General features: G+C 37.5%; 1 protein-coding gene and 1 long non-coding RNA gene across 2 annotated transcripts; one reads left to right on the top strand and one right to left on the bottom strand.

Moving 5' to 3' along the window:
- Positions 1-5,333: 5,333 nt before the first annotated feature.
- On the bottom strand, positions 5,334-8,102 carry LOC133303800 (ras-related protein RABA1f). The gene is made up of 2 exons (XM_061503776.1): positions 7,727-8,102; positions 5,334-5,960 (listed from the first exon to the last, which is right to left on the bottom strand). The coding sequence occupies exons 1-2, from the start codon at positions 7,945-7,947 to the stop codon at positions 5,528-5,530; spliced, it is 654 nt and encodes a 217-aa protein (XP_061359760.1). The 5' UTR covers positions 7,948-8,102; the 3' UTR covers positions 5,334-5,527.
- Positions 8,103-13,585: 5,483 nt separating this feature from the next.
- LOC133303789 (uncharacterized) lies at positions 13,586-14,792 on the top strand. The gene is made up of 4 exons (XR_009750512.1): positions 13,586-13,704; positions 14,002-14,078; positions 14,170-14,234; positions 14,666-14,792. It is a non-coding gene; the product is annotated as an uncharacterized LOC133303789 (long non-coding RNA).
- Positions 14,793-15,541: the final 749 nt, after the last annotated feature.

The following is a 15,541-nucleotide window of genomic DNA, read 5'->3' as shown; positions in this document are numbered from 1 at the left end:
CACTAAGGTTTTTTCTCCTCTTACCGAGGTGGTGATTTTGGAGTCGTGAAGATGGGAAATCAAGTGACCAGCAAGATTATTAGTGTTGGTGATGTGACCCTGACCACAGATGTCGGATGCCGACTTGTGTTGAAGGATGTAAGGCATGTACCTGACATGCGTTTGAACCTAATCTCGGTAGGCAATCTTGATTATGCCGGGTTAGTGAACTACTTCGGTAGTGTTAGATGGAAACTGGCCAAGGGAAATTTGGTCGTGGCCCGAGGTAAGAAGGAAGGCTCCTTATACGTGATGCAAGGAAAGATCAATGGCGGAGAAGCCAATTCTGTCCGAGATGAACCTAGCGTGGATCTATGGCACAAGTGCCTCGGCCACATGAGCGAAAGGGCTCCAGATGAACAAGAAAGGATTACTGACCGGGTTGAAAGGCCAAGCGCTGGAGAGTTTCACGCATTGCCTAGCTGGAAAGTAGCACTGTGTTTCTTTTGTGAGACCGGATCAACCCAGAAGACGAAGGTATATTCTTGACCTCGTCCATATTGATGTCTGCTCCATGTCGGAAAGATCCCTTGGAGGAGCTTAGTACTTTGTTTCGTTTATTGATGACCATTCCCGCAAAGTGTGGGTATATTTGTTGAAGTCTAAAGACCAGGGACTCCAATCCTTTAAAGAGTTTCATGCAATGGTTGAAAGGGAGACTGGCAAGAAATTGAAGGTGGTCCGATCTGACAATGGTGGTGAGTATTGCAGCCCATTTGATGCATATTGCAGAGCGATCGGGATTCGACTTGAGAAGACGCCCCCCAAGACTCCACAGTTGAATGGACTTGCTGAGAGGATGAACCGGACTATTGAAGAGAATGTCTGAAGTATGCTATCCAATGCCGGATTGTCGAATTCATTCTGGGGAGAAGCCGTAAGAACTGTTGTTGACTTGATCAACCTCTCACCATCACAGCCACTTGAAGGAGAAATTCCAGAAGAAGTTTGGACAGGTCGGAAAGCGGCCTATAATCAACTGAAAGTGTTTGGATGCCGAGCTTTCGTGCATATCCCTAAAGATGAAAGGGCAAAACTCAATTCGAAGACAAAAGAATGCATCTATCTTGGTTCGCCGAGGTGTGAGTTCAGGTTCTGACTTTGGGATCCAATCAATAAAAAGATAGTGAGAAGCCGAGATGTGATCTTTCATGAAGATGAGAACATTCATGACATCTCGAAGCCCAAAGTCCGAGTTGCTGTCTGACGTGAAGAACCCATCCCTCCTGACTGAGCTGAAGCAGGGGGAGAAAATCATAAAAATGAAGAAATTGATGACCAGTAACCAGCTGAGGATGACCAAGACATTGAGGTCCGAGTTGATGATGAGATCCAAGATGAGAATGATGAACCGGGTTCTCAAGCTGAAGAACAGCCAAGATATCCAACTCGAGAAAGAAGACCCTCTATAAGATACCCATCTGATGAATACACCGCTGTTGCTGAAGACGGTGAGCCTCAGAGTTATGATGAGGCTGTAACGAGCTCAGAGAAAGGAATGGAAAAAGGCAACGCAAGAAGAGATGAAGTCTCTGCACGAGAATCAGACTTATGAGCTGACCGAGTTTCCTGAAGGAAAACGAGCTCTGAAAAATAAATGGGTCTACAAGATTAAGAATGAAGAGAACGGGAAGAAGCCAAGATACAAAGCCCGGATTGTGGTGAAAGGCTGCAATCAGAAGAAGGGAGTAGGCTTTGAGGAGATTTTTTCTCCTGTGGTGAAAATGACCTCGGTCTGAATCGTGTTAGCCATGGCGGCTTCGATGGACCTCGAGGTAGAAAAAATGGACGTGAAGACGGCATTTCTTCACGGTGATTTAGAAGAAGAGATATATATGGAGCAACCTGAGGGGTTTTGAGCTCCAGACCAAGAAGACTTGGTATGTCGGTTGAAGAAGAGCCTCTATGGCTTGAAGCAAGCACCTCGACAGTGGTATAAGAAGTTCGAATCATTCATAACTAATCACAAGTTTGAGAAGACAGAAGCCGACCACTGCGTATTTGTGAAGAGGTATGAGGCCAGAGATTTTTTGATCTTGTTGTTATATGTTGACGACATGCTTATTGTAGGGAAAGACAAATCGTTCAGGGGCGTTGAACTCGTCCTTCGTAATGAAGGACCTCGGCCCTGCAAAGCAGATACTCGAAATCAATATTATCCGAGATAGACAAAAGAAACTACTGTGGCTGAGTCAAGAGAAGTATATTGAGAAGATTCTGAAGAGATTCAACATGGATAAAGCCAAAACAGTGAGCACCCCCTAGCCGGACACATAAAGCTGAACCAGAAGCAATGTCCGAGATATGATGAAGACAAAGATGAGATGATGAAGGTCCCGTACCAGTCCACTGTCGGAAGCTTGATGTATGTAATGGTTTGCACTAGACCCGACTTGGCGTATGCTGTTGGAATGGTAAGCCGGTATCTGTCAAACCCCGGCAAAGAGCACTGGAAAGCAGTGAAGTGGATCTTCAAGTACCTCCGAGGTACGACCAACTTATGCCTCCGATTTGGACAAGGCAAAGTCGAGTTGCAAGGCTACTCGGATTCTGATTTACGGGGAGATTCCGACTCGAGGAAATCGACGACGGGATACATGATGAGATTTGTCGGAGGAGCTGTCTCTTGGCAATCAAGACTTCAGAAATTGTTGCACTATCGACAACTGAGGCTGAGTACATTGCCGCTACTGAGGCAAGCAAAGAGATGCTGTGGATGAAGAAGTTCCTCATGGAACTCGGCCATGATCAAGACAAGTACGAGCTGGGTTGTGACAATCAAAGCGCAATCCATCTTGCAAAGAATTCGACCTATCACTCCCGCACTAAGCACATTGATGTGAGGTATCATTGGATCCGGGATGTGGTGGAAGGTGGAGAGCTCAAACTCGTCAAAGTGCACACTGACCAAAATTGGTCCGACATGATGACAAGCCAGTTCCAGCAAGGAAATTTGAAGACTGCTGTGAAGGAGTCGGGTTGATGCTAAAGCCGACGCATTGAAGTCGGAAGGGGAGATTTGTTGGGCTTCCTCCTTTAATGCTAAGCCCAAGCCCATTGAGGGGTTTCCCAAAAACCCTAAACCTTAAACCCTAGATCTCACCTCTTATATATATTCATTAGTTGTGGATGGAGGCTAGGTTAGAGAGAATGAGAGAGAAAATTTGAGAGATAATTATTTGATTATTTGAGCAAGCTTAATGCTTTGCATTTGAGAGATCTCTAGAGAGAGTTTGAGTGAAACATCTCTAGGGTAGTTTGATTATCACCATTGTTGGAGAGGTTGAGTTAACCACCACATTGGTGTATTTGATTCTTTGTAACCATTATTTTCATAGTGGATTTTTGATCTGGACTAGGTCTCGTGGGTTTTTACTTCTTTATTGGAGAATGTTTTCCCACGTTAAATCTGGTTGTGTTCTCCTTCTCTCTCTCCCGTTTTGTTTTGATTTTTCCGTTGCGCTGTCCGACCTGTTGAAGTTCAGGCCGAGATATTGCCGAGATCCGAGATCAGAATCTTGCTGACTGACTTCCGCAAAGAAAGGCCCATGAGCTGAGCTTGAGGGAACCGAGTTCCCAACAGGACCCACACCTTTATTTTTTTTGTCAACTCTCTCTCCTTCTTTATCTATCTCTTTCTCTCTCTTAAAATGACACAACTTTACATCCTTTAAAATGACACATATTTTTTCCATAAAAGATTTTGATCGTTTTGCTTAATTAATTTTTGAAGAAACATAAGTGTAAATAAGTTAGGCAAGTTATTATGAGTCCAGAGTCTAATCGGGCTTGACTTGGTCCTTTTTAAACATAATACAGTCTTGAGCTTATTAAAATGATTCAATAGAAATCAAGCAACAAGCCTATTTTGGAAGGTCCGATCTCTAAGCTTGGCCTGTATTTTTTACAAATTATATTTTATTTTTTTAATAAAATAATATCTTATTATTATTTAATAAAATAATATTTTTGATTGTAACGTCACTTCAACTGTTGTACTATTTTGACTTTCCATCAATTTAAACAACATCAACAACACCTTTATCCCAAATTAATTGGGGTCGGTGGTAGATGAACCCACATGAAAGATACAAAACGGTTGAAAAAAAAGTAAAAAAAAATAAAAAAAGTAAAAAAAAAATAAAAAAAGTAAAAAAAAAATAAAAAATAAAAAATAAAAAATAAAAAATAAAAAATAAAAAATAAAAAATAAAAAATAAATAAATAAATAAATTAATAAATAAATAAAAATACACAAATAAAATAATAAAATAAAATAAAATAAAATAAAAATATATGTATATATAAATAAATAAAAGTAAAAAAGAAAGGGACAAGAAGAAGTGGGGGAAATGAAGGGGGAAAGGACTAAAAAGGGACCATCTGGAACATAGGAATAACAGCGGGTCTAACCCTCCACCATACTTATAGCTTTTCTCCATTCCTTTCTAAGACATACTGTCCGCCAATCTATATCTCACTCCATTAAATCTTGTTTTACTACTTTCCCCCAAGTAAGCTTTGGCCTAACTCCGCCCATGTGTGCTTGCATGCATGGCCTGTCCCAAGCCAGGATAAAGGAGGAGGGTTGGCGCCAGGTGTTGCGAACCGGCCATAAAAAACAGCTATATTTTTATGTGATGAACCTATATGATTTTTCCATCAATTTAAACATAAAAATAAAATAAAATAATCAATAACTTATGTTTTACAAAGTACAATATGTCATTTTTCAAGACTTATTAGATAAGATGTATTTTTTAAAAGTAAGTAAAGCCAAACTTATAATTTGACTTATATTGGGTTAATAAGTCACCTTGAAATATATTTTTTATAAGAGGGTTCAGAAGAAAGAAAAAAAAAAGTGTTAGGTAGCAACTAAACCGCGAATGGTCCATGACATTAAGGATGCTTCTCGCTTACATGGTATATGACGGGTTAGTTCAATATATAGTTTGCAGTAACTGCACTAAATTGACAATTTTAGGTGAGGGTTACCTAGATTTTCTTATTACTATACTTCAAATATGTGCTAAGCGAGCCAAGGTAAATCTTTTGATCAAGTTAATCGCTCTATGACTGTACAACATTAAGCATTATATGACCAATGCACTTTCAGGATTGAATAATATTTGGTCTCTATCCAAAGCATTTTCTTTTTCCAGTGGAAAGGAGAATTTGAGGAAGAGTGAGTGATGAATATAGTAACTTGAAGTCAATCTAAGAACAGGATATCACTTTCATTCAATAGAAACAGTAAATTTCGTATATCTAAAGGCAACATGACATCATTCCTATGACCAAACAAAGCTTAGAGGGGGCAAAAAAAATTGAGAAAATATCAAACTTGCCAAAATATGTGGGGAAAATTACAAAAAAAGAAAAGTGTAGGTATTAAAACATTTCACATGGATCCCAAAATGTTGAGGATTTGTTGAATCATGCACAAGATAGATAGACATAACATTTTGCTGTGAAGACCTTTAAACTATGCTGAGCAACATCCAACCTTTTTAACAGCTGAGACATCATCCTTACTGCCAACATTGATTGTCTGCCCCTTAGGCAAGGCTGCAGGATCATCCCCAATCTCAAGAGTCTTCCTACTAACGACGCGATAAATCTGACTCAGAACATCTGTGAAGGCATTGTCAACATTCAAGGACTCAAGGGCAGAAGTTTCCATGAAGAAAGTGTTTTCTCTTTCAGCAAATGCCTTGGCATCATCAGTGGACACGGCGCGCAAGTGACGAAGATCTGCCTTGTTTCCCACAAGCATAATAACAATGTTGGCATCTGTGTGATCCCTAAGCTCCTTTAACCATCTCTCCACATTTTCAAAAGTCACATGTCTGGTAACATCGTACACAAGCAATGCACCAACAGCTCCTCGATAGTATGCACTTGTGATTGCGCGATATCTGTGGTAAACAACAAGAATGAGACTAATATATACAGCAATATGGAATATATGCAATGCATCTAGTTATAATTACCGAGTATCATGACACACATGAAAAAACTATCTATACTTTACAAAATCAATATAGTTATAATTCAAATCTTTTTTCATGTTTTATTTAGAGTATGCCCTTATTTTAGTTTTCCATAGACACTGTTAGATATTAATATAAACCATTAAAAAGCTCCTCACCCACCAGCTTAAACTTTTGAGTTGAATTGGTTCTTTACATGGTATCAGAGTCTCGTGTCTCGAGTTCAATCCTCACCGCCCCCACTTTCTCTCGTGGAATTTTCTTAGCACAGATAGGCTTATGCATTGTCCACTCTTCAATCCCAATGGGCTCTCATGTGAGGGAGCGTGTTAGATAATAATATAAATCATTGAAAAAGCCCTCACCCACCAGCTTAAGCTTTTGGATTGAATTGGTTATTTACAAAAACAATAGTCATCCATTCAGTCTTTTAAAGAATTTTGACATCAAGATGACTCTCAATCATGAAAAATGACATCAAAATTGTCTTTCTGTTTACAGATTGAGATTGAAGGATTAAATTGATGTCATTAAATAGAGGTCATTTTATATGATTGATGGACTAAATTGAAGCTATTTTTTATGATTGAAAAACTAAATTAATGGTTTTTTTTTTGGAGGACCAAATTGTTGTCGCTTTCTATGACAAAGGAACTAAATTGGGGGACCAAAGTGATGTCACTTCTATCTTTGGGGAACTAAATTGGTGGTGGTTGTTGTTATTATATTTCATCCAGCCTGGACTAGCTCTCAACAAAAACAACATTAAATCACACTTCAAAATAGAAATAACCATCCTATCGCAACAATACACTTAAGCAGAGCTAAGACTCCGCTTCATTAAGTATTGATAAGAAATTTGAAACAATTATATTTTAGAGTTAACTGGTCACTGAATAAGTGCCAGACGTATGAACAATATAAAGCAAACCAAACTTGAGAAGTTATGCAGTCAACTTTGTTTTTCCATTTCTGGAACAACATACTACAAGGGAAAAAAAGGCAAATTGCAATTATTATTTTTTTTTAAAAAAGGATATGGAAGAAATAAACATTGGACATACACATACATTATTTCATACAAGGATAGTACCCTAAGCTTTGGCCCACTCTTCAGTAATTCAACTACAGAACTGTTGTATCCCTTCACCAGCTTCGTTGGCTTGAAACCCCCCCAAAAAAGGGAGAGAACATTCTTCATTTCATTATTTTACAAAATCACCAATCTCATCAATTGTGCAACTTGCATTATACATGCATCCACCATGTCATAAATAGGATGAAATAGCAACATTACTGGTACACTAATCAACCCCACCCCAGAAAAATGTGGTTGGTAAACAAAATTTAACACACAATCCTATGTTTGTATTCTTTTAAAAACAAGAAATCTATCTTCTCGTGACCTGATCATCCAGATCAAATACAAGAACCCCACAACCACCCAAAAAAAAATATGCATCCTGCAGCATTCATCATTGCCAAATCAAATCTAACCCATTAAAATTTAATCTAACCCCACTAAACTTTGGTCCAAACAACTTAACAAAGCATTTCCAATCAAAAAATGACCAACAATCCCAAAAAAGAAATTCCAACCTAGAGAATGATAAACTCTAAAAAAAATCCCGATTGAATGAGATCAGAGCAAAAAATCAAAACAAAAACAAAAACAAAGAAAAAGGGGTGACCTTTCTTGGCCTGCAGTGTCCCAAATTTGAGCCTTTACAATCTTTTCATCGACGTGGATACTGCGGGTGGCGAATTCAACACCAATGGTGGATTTGGATTCCAAGCTGAATTCATTTTTTGTGAATCGAGACAACAGATTGGACTTTCCAACGCCAGAGTCTCCGATCAACACCACCTTGAACAAGTAGTCGTAGTCATCGTCCGCTCTGTACGCACCCATTTTTTCCGGTGATGGTGGTTATGGACTTGATCGGAAGATCCAAATTCAATGAAATGGGTGGGTTCTTTTAATTGCTTTTAAGGCCTTCAATTTGGTGACTGCGTTTAAAGCTTGCAACTTTCAGCATTGGAGAGAGAGAGAGAGAGAGAGAGAGGATGTTGTTCTTACAGAAGGAAAAGGAGGGAGAAGCATTCAAAGCTCAAATGGTTACCTTTTTCTATCTTCAGATTGAAAACAAAATCAAGTGGTTTGTTTCTATGGTGGGTCTTTTGTGTTTTTTATTATTTTATTTTTTTTAATTGAGAAAACAAAGGGAAAACCTTCAAAAGTTGATCCTCTATTTATTTATTTATTTTTTATTTTTTTAGAGGACTATTTATGTGTTAAACTATAACATAAAATTGGGTAAAAAGAAATGCGATAGGATATTGTTACTACTAAATAATGTTACTATTAATATTACTATCATATCTTAACCGTTGATTTTCGTCAATCAACGATTATTATTTTCATAAATAAATTTTATTAATTAATTATTAATTCTCAACAAATGATAATCGTTGATTGACGTAAATCAATGGTTAAGATATGGTAGTAACATTATTTGGTAGTAATAATATCTCATTCCAAAAGAAATAGAGAAATTATATTTACTACTTTTTTATTATTATTTTTTACTATGAAATCTTAATCAATGATTTCTGTTAATCTAACGATTATAATTTATTGGGTCATACTTATTAATTCCTAATAAATTATAATTATTAGATTGACGGAAATCAACAATTAAAATTTGATAGTAAGTGAAAGTAAAAAAAAAATTGTAAGTATAATTTTTTCTAAAAAGAAAAGTTAACAATTATATAATTATATTATTTCCTTCCTAAATTGATTTATTAATTAACGAGATTATTTTAATCCATGTTTCACATTCCTCTCTTAAAAATGTGTTTGCTTTGGTTTTTATGACTCCTTTTAATGATATATATATATATATATATATATATATATATATATATATATATATATATATAGGAAAAAACTAGTCTTATGCCATAGGAGATAAGTTTATTTTCCTACAGAGACATTGATCCTTGAGCTTTTTTATTTTTTATTTTTTTATTTTATAATTATGCAGGTCCCACCACATGATTGTGAGAGTGGTAGGAGATACTTCTCTCTTGTTGATGGAGATTAATAAAGCCCATATATATATAGGCTCCTTTTAAAGGAGAAGAGTTGCAGTAGACACAATTATTGTGGGTCCCATTTGATTTAAAAAAAAAAAAAAAAAAGACTGAGCACAAGAATCAATGTGAGAGTTGTAAAAAAAAATTTAATGCAGTAAAATGAGAGGTATAAACTCCTCTATATCTATATATATATATATATATATATATATATATATATATATATATATATATATATATCAGAGCCTCTATACTTGTGCACCAGCTACAGAAGAGATTTTTTGCAGGTGAGACAAGAAAACTGGGCCCCACCATTTTAAGAGGGAAAAAAATAGCTAGTTTTTTCATGTGAGGGTGGCAGAAGTTAGCTTTTGCAGTAATTTTATAGCCATATATTATTTATACAGCTAGATTAAAAATTGTATTAGTTATACTTAATAGATTAATAAAATATACAAGGTTAGAAGTGTAATCATAAAACATTGGACCAATAAATTTTTCCTCACCAAATATCGTTATTACAAGCCAGAACAGGCAAGCATCTCGTGGGGATAGAAAACTACCGTACCTGTCATATAAATAATAATACTATCCTTTTCTTTTCTCGTTGGATTGTTAGCTTGGAATTCAAATTCTATTCTTCAATGCTGATTTATCATGAGTATCAAGAGCTTCACACTCTAGACGGAAAAAATCCCCAAGTCATTGATGTCAATGATGTGAACCCTTAAACAACTTGCAATCCCGGCTCCTCTACATCACTTGAGCAAGGTCACCATTAAGCCAATAAATGTTCAACTTGATTTAAAAATTCTATCTGCTTATTGATGATGCAAATAGAGGCTCTTGCCTCTTGAGATGCTGTCTAACATGAACAGACATTTATTAGAATATGCAATTTCCATTCTATAGGCATCCATTTTACAATATCCAATAGATATTTTCTAATATATTGCAGTTTTATTTTGCTCGTGTAAAGAAAATTATTATTTTCCTAAAAACAAGACAAATTAAAAAAATATGACACATTTGTTTACAAAGACAATATAAGCAAGCAGAGTCAATTATCGGCATTGGCACTCAAATAAGTCCCCTATCTTTGTGCGTCAATTTGTTTTCTAGACTTTTGCTTTCTGTTGCTCTTGTAACAGCAAAAAAAAAAAAAAAACATGACTCGATTCTCGACCAAAATCAGAAGAATCACAGAAAATTTCTTCAAGAACTCACGCTTGCAGTTGATTGATTTTGAAATCCTAACAAGGCTACTATATATAGTTAATATTGGAAGTTGATTTCTATGATGGATGCGCCTATCAGGCTATCACAGACAACAAACAGTGAGGACATAACAGCACTTCTCATATTATATTTAGACAGTATAAAGTGAAATTTCAAGTAAACCATTGACTCATAATTTAAAAAAAAAAAAAAAAAAAACACAAATATCCCCTTCCTGACCAGTTCATACTTATAGCTTAAACTTATAAACAAACGTCTTTTATATTACATAACAATGAGTAACTTGTTTCATTGACAATTATTAACCATTTCTTAGAAATACAAAATTGAGTTACTTTATCACTACCAAAGAATATTACATTCTGCAGTGCCTGTAATACAATACTTGAATTAATGTGGAACCGTATAAGGAAAATAATTGCTTGTGATGACTAAGCAATATCCTGAATAAAGTAATGTTACAAAATTTAATCGAGGACAAACTCCTCATTCCTTTGGCTTTTTACTCATGGCTTTACGTTTGTTAACATCGAGGTACTTTTTCCTTAACCGGATGGCCTTTGGAGTAACCTTCACGAAAAGAGAAGAAAACGTAAGAGATATGTCACTGTGAAAACAATCAAGAAATATTATTGTGGCCAAAGGAACGTTCACACAAATAAGTCGGTTATAAGCACTATCAATGCAGCACAACATGTATGTTAAATTGAAGAATCAAGAATCATTTTACCTAAAAAAAAAATTTGAAGAATCAAAAAGGAAAGATATAGATGAAATTTTCTTGGGTGTCGTGCATGAGGTGGAGGGGTACTCGGGGAAAGAGCAACCCGTACATGTTTTCATCACAAAATACCAGGGAAAATTTTTATATTAACAATGTTAGAAATATTAGAATAGGAAATATTAGATATGATTAAATTTGATTAGATTTGAATACATTACTTTCTATCTGTAAATATTCAGGGCTTCTTACTTAAGCTCATTAGGGTCTTTATATATTGTAACTCTTCGTATTAGATTAATATACAATTGAATACAATATACCTTCTTACTTTCAAGTTGGTATCAGAGCTAATATTCTGGGAAACCTCGCTTCCGCATAAAACCCTTATCTCGTCGTGCATCATACCGGCAACCCTTTTTTAGCCCTAACCCTTAATTAGTCACAAAATACTTATCCTTAGCCTTGAATAGTCAGAAACCAGCCTCTTCAACCTTGAATAGGAAGACATCAGCCTCTCTTGCTGCCGAAACCGCCGTTTGCTACTGTTCACGGTCCCCGGAGAACTTTTCCGGCGACGGTTTCAACCGAAACACCTGCGATCAGGCTCCCCTTCCTCCGACGACCGTCTCTGTAGAAGGCCCATCACTGGCGGCCATCCCACGCGCCTCCATCAGATTTGACTCTTACTGACTCACCGCCTGCTCCGGTCGACTCTTTCCCTCCGGATTCTCCATCAAAGATTACTCCCATTGCCCTTCGCAAATTCGATCCACTTGCAACCCTCATCCACTTTATAGTTTCTTGAGTTATGACAGACTTTCTTCACCACATTTTACTTTTGTTTCTAGTATTTCGTCTGTTTCTATTCCTAAAACCACAGGTGAAGCACTATCTTATCCGGGTTGGCGTCAGGCGATGATTGATGAAATGCAAGCACTTCACTCCAATAGCACCTGGGATCTTGTTCATGCTCCTCCCGGAAAGTCAGTAGTCGGCTGTCAATGGGTATTCACTGTCAAAGTTGGTCTTGATGGCACTATTGATCGCCTTAAAGCTCGTTTGGTGGCCAAAGGATACACTCAGATATTTGGTCTTGACTATGGGGATACTGTTTCTTCTGTTGCCAAGATGGCATCTGTTTGCCTATTTCTTGCACTTGCTGCCATTCATCAATGGCCTCTTCTACAGCTTGATATCAAAAATGCTTTTTACATGGTGACTTGCAAGAGGAAGTATATATAGAGCAACCGCCAGGTTTTGTTGCTCAGGGGGAGAATTCTGGAATGGTATGTAAGTTTCGTAAATCTTTATATGGCCTGAAGCAGTCCCCTCGGGCTTGGTTTAGTCGCTTTAGTTCTGCTTTTCAATCCTTTGGCTTAACCAGAAGTAAAGCCGATCATTCTGTCTTCTATAGGCATAGCTCTTCTGGTCAGTGTATCTATCTTCTAGTCTATGTTGATGACATCATTATTACTGGCAGCGATCAAGTTGGGATTGATCAGTTAAAGAAATACTTATTCAATCAGTTTCAGACCAAAGATCTTGGCAGACTTCGATATTTCTTAGGGATTGAAGTGGCACAGTCTAGGCAGGGCATTTCCATTTGTCAGAGGAAATATGCACTGGATATCCTAGATGAGACTGGTATGTTGGGATGTAAACCTATTGATACACCTATGGATCCTAATGTTAAACTGTTACCCGGACAGGGGGAGCCATTGGCAGACCCTGGTCGTTATCGCCGGTTAATTGGAAAGTTGAACTATCTTACTGTGACAAGACCAGACATCTCTTTTGCAGTTAATGTGGCAAGTCAATTCCTTGACTCTCCTTGTGACTCCCATTGGGATGCAGTTATCAGGATTCTTCGATATATCAAAAGAGCACCAGGAAGAGGTTTATTATACACAAATAAAGGGAATGCTAAGGTATCTAGCTATTCAGATGCTGATTGGGCAGGTTCTCTATAATAGCCCTAACCTAATTAATTAGCAAATTGCATGTAATTAAATAATTAAGCATGTTTTAATGAGTAAAATTAAGTATAAGGCTTAATTAAATGAATCTGAGTCACTTTGAAGTTAAAAAGTGTACTCAGTGAAAATTAAGGGGTATAAATGGGTACTGGCGAAAGTGCCCAAAATATAAAAATAAAATTGTAAATATTCCTAGAATAATATTCCAGACTTTTGGGTAAAGTTTGGTAATTAATGGAGTTGAATAGATAGACGAACCAATACCCGCCTAAAGTCACTTAACCTATGTTAAGTGACTAAAAGCCAAAATGAGCCCCATTTCCCACCCCATTTCGTCGAGCCTGAATCAGAGGAAAGAAGAGAGGAAGAAGAAGGAGAAGGAGGGAAAGGGAGGAAGAGAGAGAGAGAGAGAGAGCAAACCTCAACCATTTTGAGCAATTCCAAAGCCTAAACCACTCCAAATCTCCTCCTCTTTCATAATCCTAGCTTTGTTTTGAGTGGGGAGCATTGTGGAGAGAGATATTACCTCTCAAAAATTCGGCCCTTTGGTGAAAATTGGGGTTTTGAGAGTTTCTACCTCCATTGAAGCTTGAGGAGCCATCAATCCTTGGTTGTGTGACCATTGGTGGTAAGATTCTAACCCTTGAACCTCATGATTCCTTGAAATTTGCATGAGTTAGGGTTTGTGAATAGTAAATTGGGATTTTTATGAAATGTAGTTGAATTAGCTATGTTCTAGGAAGAATGGAGTTTAGAGCATGTTGGGAAAAATGCTAGGAACGACATTTAATCGGTGGAAATGAGCCTAGATAGTCATTTGATAATCGTTCATAATATTGGAAAATTCATGCTTGGATTGGTTAGTATTCTAGCATGTTGAACAATTAGTGAGTTGAATGATTGATTGGATCCTTATGATGTCTAGGATTGAGACATTTGGACCAACCGTGAGTGATCAACCATTGGAGCAAGCTATGGAGCTTGAATAGCTCATTGGAATTGGTAAGCTCATACTTGAGTTGTGTTTTGAATTGATGGTTGATTGTGAAATACTCTTGGATGCAATGTGTTGATTGCATTACACCATGTGTAGGTGTTGGTTTTGGAGTAGAGTATTGTTGACATTGGTGAAGAACAAAGGTCGACTGAAGCATTGAGGTAAGCCTTCGGACCTTGGGTGTAATTCCCTTGACTGTTCCACCAAGCCCTGAAAGGGTAGAGGTTGTGATTGTGTATATAAATGCAATAAAATAGTGTAATGCTTTGTTATACGTATGTGTATGCATTTGGTGTGGCATAGGATGGTGTTTCCCTATGTTGGTATGTTGCATGACGATGCGTAAATCATACTTGGTAGTTAGCTGGCCAGTAGGACTATTTGCATCTGAGTTTCCTTAGGACAGCTTGAGAGCTCGAGGGATTTCTCCTGGAGATGTATTGCACTTTGCATAGATATGTATTTACTGCATTATTATTGTTATTGCTATTACACTGATATGGAACTGTGGGGTGGAGAGATGCTCCTAGGACCCCTGGTTTACTGGATATATTCGTATATCTCACCCCGTGTTGTGGGGACCCCCTTTCAGGTAAGGATGCTGCAGGAGCCTCTGGTGGCAAGTGGCCATATCTGGATTATGCATGATATATGGCATTTCTTTGAGTTTATGCATGCCTTTTGTAGTTGACATGTATAGGATTTTATTTTGAAAGCCCATGGTCATTTGTATATCTTGATTCATTGGATGAACTTAGCCTATGCTCATGCCTTTGGTTACACCTTTTGTTGATGGGAGCCAAGGGAATGATCATAATGTTTTGTAAGCTAAGTTCTATGATTTGTAAAGGATATGTAATGTAAATGATGCCTACTTGAAATTCAATATATGCATGCTTGTTATGTATTGAGTTGTTGAATTGGTTGGGCTGAAAATCAATTAGGTACCTAGTGCTAAATTGGGAAATGTTGAGAAAACAAATACATCATGTCCGGACCAATTTTCACACCCAATGTGATGGAATTGGACTTTGATGTCTCTATGGAAGTGGTAGACATTCCTCTTATCTTTCCATAGAGACCGAAATGGTGTAATTTGAGAGAGTATAGCTCAAATTATGAGTGAAAAACCATAGGTAGGTTAAATGACCTTGTTTTGGGTCACCCAGCCCTGTGGATGGCGCCTGGGGCGCCAAATTCACGCTTGGGGCGCCAAATTATGAGATCAGACAGTAGCATCCACGCTTGGGGCGCCAGATCCACGCTTGGGGCGCCAACTTTCTGTTTTCCCACGCTCTGAGCGTGGATCTCACGCTGCGGGCGCGGGGGTTCTGGAGGTTTCGCACCCTTTTCTTGGAAAATGCATAACTTTGGCTACGGTGCTCCGATTTGAGCGCGGTTTGAAGCCACGCGTAGCTAATGAAAAATACTATAACATAGTAGAAGATGGGAATCATAAAAGGAGTTT

Source organism: Gastrolobium bilobum, unplaced genomic scaffold, assembly GCF_033153095.1.
Source record: "Gastrolobium bilobum isolate Gb01-03AN ecotype WA unplaced genomic scaffold, APGP_CSIRO_Gbil_v1 utg23138, whole genome shotgun sequence".
In the NCBI taxonomy this organism is placed as follows: domain Eukaryota; kingdom Viridiplantae; phylum Streptophyta; class Magnoliopsida; order Fabales; family Fabaceae; genus Gastrolobium; species Gastrolobium bilobum.
This window is presented reverse-complemented; position numbering and strand designations above follow the sequence as displayed.

What these genes read in the sequence shown, in the direction of transcription:
- LOC133303800 (XM_061503776.1), bottom strand. Translation starts at nt 7,947, where the DNA reads ATGGGTGCGTACAGAGCGGACGATGACTACGACTACTTGTTCAAGGTG. An exon ending in GACACTGCAGGCCAAGAAAG is followed by an intron (nt 5,961 to 7,726) that starts GTCACCCCTTTT and finishes TGTTTACCACAG; the next exon opens with ATATCGCGCAATCACAAGTG.